The 6,000-nt window shown below is 41.7% G+C and overlaps 1 protein-coding gene across 1 annotated transcript in view; it reads left to right on the top strand.

The window, feature by feature from the left end:
• Positions 1–2,788: 2,788 nt before the first annotated feature.
• The window catches only part of reep3b (receptor accessory protein 3b), a 40,568-nt gene continuing 37,356 nt past the window's right edge, over positions 2,789–6,000 (top strand). The window contains exon 1 of the mRNA XM_040038575.1: positions 2,789–3,119. Within this exon, the coding sequence (XP_039894509.1) occupies positions 3,088–3,119 (32 nt within the window). The 5' untranslated portion in view covers positions 2,789–3,087. The remainder of the gene's footprint in view (positions 3,120–6,000) is intronic.

Genomic DNA, 6,000 nt, shown 5'->3' with positions numbered 1-6,000 from the left:
ATGGTGTCATGCAGAGACAACAACTTCCTTCTTAATTCACCAAAGACATTGGAGCTCATCGTGGACTTCAGGAAGAAGGAAAGGTTACTCAGCCATTACTCGTTAACAGGAAGTGTATGGAGAAGGTTTCAGTTTCCTGGTTTTTGGGAGTCCACATCACGGCGGACTTGACCGGTGGTGTTAACACAGCTGAGGTGGTGAATAAGGCCCAGCAAAGACTTCATTTCCTGAGTGTGATAACAAAAACAAAAACCCCAACAACATCCACCTCAAACTGTATCCTGATATCGCTGCTCAATAGAAAGATTACTGACGCATCGTCTCTGTGTGTGGTTTTCCAGCTGCACAGCGGCACAAAGCACTTCAGCAGGTTATCAGAGTTGCCCAGAGAAAAGTCAGTTTGCCCTCTCTGGAGAAACTTCACAATACCCACTGTTTCAGGAAAGGCCCCAAATTTTGTGTGACCCACACATATCAAGATCTTTTAAATTGCTGCCATCAGGCAGACAATACAGGACAATAAAATCAAGGGCAAATAGGCTAAAAAAAGAGTTTCTACCCCACAGCCATTAAAAGGTTAAACGCAATTAAAGTATAATTTCTAATTATTATCAATGAGATTGATGCAATCTCCTGTATATTGGGGGCCACGATGGCTGGTTGAGGGTGTGTTCAGGCCAGATTAGTACTAAGACCGAGAAAATGTGATGAATAAACACTTACAGCTGGCAGTCACTATTGTAATGATAAAGTGAAATTTACACTTTGATCTGAGCAGCAAAGCTCTGCTAATATTTCCTGACTCATTTTTACAGGCTTCACACTCTGAATAAAAACACACACACTAAACAATATGTATTATGTATGTCTATGATTCTATTTTGACTTCTTTCAGTTGAATGATTGGGACAAAGAGAGATTGTTGCTTTAATTTCATTTTAAAGTTGCCTGGTGTAATTACTGGGATGCAGAAGTAAAAATTCAACCGCCACCACTGCAGTGTACTCACAAAGAAAGACCCAAACACCTTGCGTAATGGGAATTGCCTTTTACCAGAGGCTGATCTTCAGAATACAGTATATTTGTTCTGTTTGGTTAGTCTGCAAATGTGTATGTTTCTAATTAATGTTGTTGCTCTCTATGACATTAGACCAGTGAGCAGCTGAAGGGTAAGGAGGTGTTTTCTGCTCAGCCCTGAGCCTCTGATGCTTTCCCAGACGGATTGTGTGACCAGACGTGCTCCTCTGGGAATCTCCTCGCTGAGCTACACGCTGTAGCAGCCGCCTTCATGAATAACAAGTAGCTATAAAACCAGACCCCCCCTCCCAGTCTTACCCACATGCCTGCACATACCTGCACAATACACTAACATGTCTGCATGGGTTTACAAATATCCTGATACAGAAAGGCACAAGCTCATAGCTGCAATTGTACAAGCTCAGATACTGTTATTACTTAGATTATTATTACCTAAATTATTATTATTACCTAAAGCAGACACACACACAGAAGCGCCATTCTGAAAGCTGACAGATGGGGTTTGTGTCTACTGATTACAGTTAGGTCCGTGAGTATTTACACGATGACACAGTTTGTGTTATATTGCCTCCGTACACTACCACAGTAGAGTTTAAATCAAACAATCAAGAATTGCAGATTCTTACCTTTAATTCAAAGGGATGGCAAAAGTGTTTTTGTACATAGTCCCCATTTTCAGGTGATCAAAAGTAATTGGACATTTGACCGAAAAGCAGTTTCATGGTTGAGGGTGGCTGTTCTTTGTTATTCCACGACCAATTAAGCAGATTTAAAAAAATCTGGGGTTGATTCAAATGTTGAACTTGTATTTGGAGGCTGTTTACTGGAACTCTCAATATGAGGTCCACATAGATGTCAGTGCAAGTGAAGAAGGCCATCACTAAAAAAAAGGCCAAATCAACAATGAATGTAACCACAAAGATGATGAAACACAGCTAACGTGTGGAATTCTGTCTGTGGTTAAGAAAATGACTTCAGAAGCCGTCATGAATGTAAACACAGAGGGTTTCACAACAAAGTGCAAACTGCTGGTTAAACTCAAGAATGGGAAGGGCAGATTAGGCTTTGCCAGAAAACAGAGCTTGCACAGTTCTGTAAAATATTTTTGGACAGATGAGACCAAGATGAATTTGGTACCAGGTGAACCAAAAAGACTGAAGAAAGAAAGAAACAGCTGATGATCTGTTATGGCATGGCATGCACGAGTGCCTATGGAGTCAGGTCACTAGTGCTTATTGACCATTACACGACAAAACACTTTTTTGCATAACAACAAGAAACAGACACTTTTTATTTGGCCCATTGGACTTTATGAAATGCTTCAATATTACTTACCCTGATGTACAGTAACCACCTAACCCTTTGCTTTCCAACGTTTATGCAATTAAAGGCATTGTTTATTTTAAAAAATCGTGCTTTCACTTTTAGGTTATTCAAAATGTATTTTGTATAATAAAAGCTATAGACATGAAGAGTGAACGTAAGGTGGAGGTCAAAGGGCGCGCACCTGCCGTTTTCATGCTCTGAAAAATATTTCCCTCGTGGTTGGCTAGAGCTCGCCACGAATCGACAGCAGACCAATCGGAGCACAGTAACTGAGTTTAAAATTCCATTTGCTTAACCAAATGGATGTGATTGGCTAGCCAAACGTGGCCAGCCAATTACAATTTCAGGTTCGTCGTAAACAGACTGCACTGGCCAATAGCATATGCGGAGGGAGGGTGTTTATTTTCCTAATGACGACAGCACCTTTCTTGTGCCAGGAACTGAGCAGCGAAGCAGAGAAGGAAGGAGGAAATCTGATGGGAGGGAGCGACTACAGCAGGAATATTTAGGATACGCGCTTCGTCGTGTAGCTATGACTCCAAGGACACTGCAGTGAGGTGTTCCTGGTGTGTTGGCTAGCTGATGTACGACGAGATTAGCTAGCTGTTTCTGGATTCGTTTACCGAAGTTTGGGCTGAAAAGTTCACGGCGGTGCGGGATCGGCGTTTAACATTATTATTGGCTCTGTTCTACTGCTGAAACAGACCTACAGATACAGAAGACATGGTGTCCTGGATGATTTCGAGATGCGTTGTGTAAGTACAGAGACCGCTCAAGGAGAACTCTTTCCTCGTTTTATGAGCAGCCGCTGTTTGCCTGGCCTGCTTGGCTAACCCGTTGTCGTGCTTAAGCTAAGTGAAGGCTCGAGTCATTTAAACTTGTACATTCGCTCTAAAACAACATCGCTTACGTCCATACAGAGCTACAAAGTTGTTCTGTTTATGAAATCTAGTGTTGTGGGGACGCAAGGTATGTAATCTTGTCTGAAGCTAATGCTAACAGGTTTGAGAGTCATAGCCATCCGTGGTGCTGGTGAGTCAGTCCTAAGGAACTGTGACTATTGTGAAGTGGAACTTTACAAGCCTTTACATGTTCCACTGTGAAGGAGTGTCAGGTACAGCTGTCAGCCTGGAGATATAACTCACCAGCAATGCCCGGTTCAACCTGTTATCCACAATGTTGTCAAGACGCATGAAGAAGTGCGCTGCTATAAGTGGGGGGACGGATTTGGTTACTGGATAGTTATTAAATATCCAATGACATATCACTGGATATTACGTTGAAATTACGTATGATTAAAGCAGGTGTTTAATGTGTTGGGAGCATGAGAGACATGTTGATCTGGTAAGGAAAACAGTAACTTGGGAGTCGACATAATTCCTTTCTTCCCGTCTGCTCCTCCCTGTGTCTGCATACGTCCACAGGGTAATGGCGGATAGGAACACCAAAAGCCCTCTGGGGAGAGAATAAATGCTCCTCATTATTAACTAGTACAGCCTGTTACTGTATAATGAACACAGTCATGGGCTGACGGTGCTGAAAGTACAGAAAGAAGGTGTGTTATTGTCTTAGACCAATAATTACGTGCACACACATTCCTTCTAATTTTAGATTCATTTGAACAAAAGGAAAATTGTATAGCCAAGTGTACAAACCACATTCGCCTGTCCAAATTGTAGCTAGAGTGATAATTTGCATTGTACTTGGACAATAACTTATCCCAATCCTGCTGAGAAAAAGCCTTTAAATCAGCATGCGGTCCATTACACATGCTCTTTTCCAGTTGCTGGTTTGAAATTCAGTGTAATTTTGTTTAGTCACACATTTATTACAGTCTGCTATATGCTTATGCATCACCACAAAGAGATTGTTATCTCCTACACAGATAATGTGGCGAGTGTTACCATCGTTTTGCATCTCTCCACGATCTCATAGCCGGTGTATTTTATTATAGCTGAAATAAATAAGGTTGTGTCTACACATAACAGACAACTTGTTGTTAAAAAAGTTCTGTACTTAGACCCCATTTTTACTTTAACTTGCTAAAGAAACGCCAGCAGTAACAGTTTAACAGGCATAAAATTGTATTTCTGCTCCCACAAGATGATTCCAAAAAAGCTGTTGGTGGAACATTCAGCATATCTAAAGTGGAGGACAACATCTCAGATGAACAATATCTGAAAGTCATTAAATGAGAAGAAAGAGGACAGAAGTTTCAGACTCTCCTTTGCACGTTGTGTCAATCAGCTGCCACAGCAGCTCTGCCTCGACTCACTGATAACAGGTAGTCAGAAATGTGTATAGAAGGACTTTGTGTTGGTATCCTCAGATGCATGTTACCATTTTGGAATCAGCTTTGTGCCACAGCTTAAAATGTTTGCAGTTGCTAATGTTGTAGAAATGCTAAAGGTAACATAATGTATCTAATAGCGTTTAACACTACTGCCTCCTCCACAGTCAGCACCAGCATGTGACTGATTCACAACGACTTTTTAGTAAAAGAGCTTAAACAGTATGGTACTGGTACTGACTATTACATGTTTGCTATTGTGATGTCCCTACACAGACTGCAGCACAGTGTTGTATAACCATAACTGGTGGTGGTCAGAGGGCCCAGTGGCGCCAGTGTCCGGCAGCCTCGCCTCTGTCAGTGTGCCCCAGGGTGGCTGTGGCTACAATGTAGCTGCCATCACCAGTGTGTGAATGGGTGGATGACAGGTTGTGTAAAGCGCTTTGGGGTCCATAGGGACTAGAAAAGCGCTATATAAATACAGGCCATTTGATATTTCTGCTGAATATCCATTTTTATGGACATTGCTTACTTTTCACATCTATTTTCCTATCTGTTTTTTTCCTTATGCTTTTATTTGGCTCTAACTCATTTTCATATAGAGTTAATCTTATCTATATGCTAAAGCCATAAAGAACAGCACACGAGGATATAATACTGTGAAATAAGGCAACAGCACAGATGACGTTGCAAGCATGCAGTAACAGCAATCAGTCAAAGTCACTGCAACAGGCCCAGTTTGATTAAGGCAAACCCCAGGCTAGAGCTTTGGTTGGTTTAACCCATTAGGCTGTGCAAGTGACCTATATGTGTTTAGGCTAATGCAGGAAAACATCCCCTCTGTAAGCAGTGTCCTCATGGTCACCACCAAAAAAGGAAAGCAAGTCTTGAATTTGAGATCAAGGACTTCTGTCGCTCTGCAAAGAGAACATGTAGGTATAACTAACGGTTTCTGTAGTGCACAGGGAAACCCTGGAAGTGTCACCGTAACATAGGGATAAAATCCAAGAGTTGACATTGTTCTATTTTAAGGTGATGAACTCAGCATGAGGAAAAGAGCAGCAGCACCTCATTCTTACGCGTTTCCTTTTCACTTCAGTGTATCTCCCTTTCAGCAGCCATTTCCCTCGTCTGATTGTGCCGCAGTAGAAAAATAAATCAAAGGCTGATTTTCAACCCGTTTCTAATTTTAGGCAGCACCCTCGCAAGTCTGCAAGTTAATGTGCCAAATATTTGTGTGCCTTTCTTCAAGTCTGTGTATTCAGCTTGTTTCATAGTTGCCGTGTCCTTTTAAGTTTAGCGACAAAGATGTTTGAGTAACCTGCTTCAGAGCTGGACAGCCAAGA

This window comes from Simochromis diagramma, unplaced genomic scaffold (assembly GCF_900408965.1).
Source record: "Simochromis diagramma unplaced genomic scaffold, fSimDia1.1 OVJJ01000617.1, whole genome shotgun sequence".
Lineage (NCBI taxonomy): Eukaryota > Metazoa > Chordata > Actinopteri > Cichliformes > Cichlidae > Simochromis > Simochromis diagramma.
The sequence above is the reverse complement of the archived record's forward strand: the minus strand, read 5'-3'. Positions and strand labels throughout refer to the sequence as shown.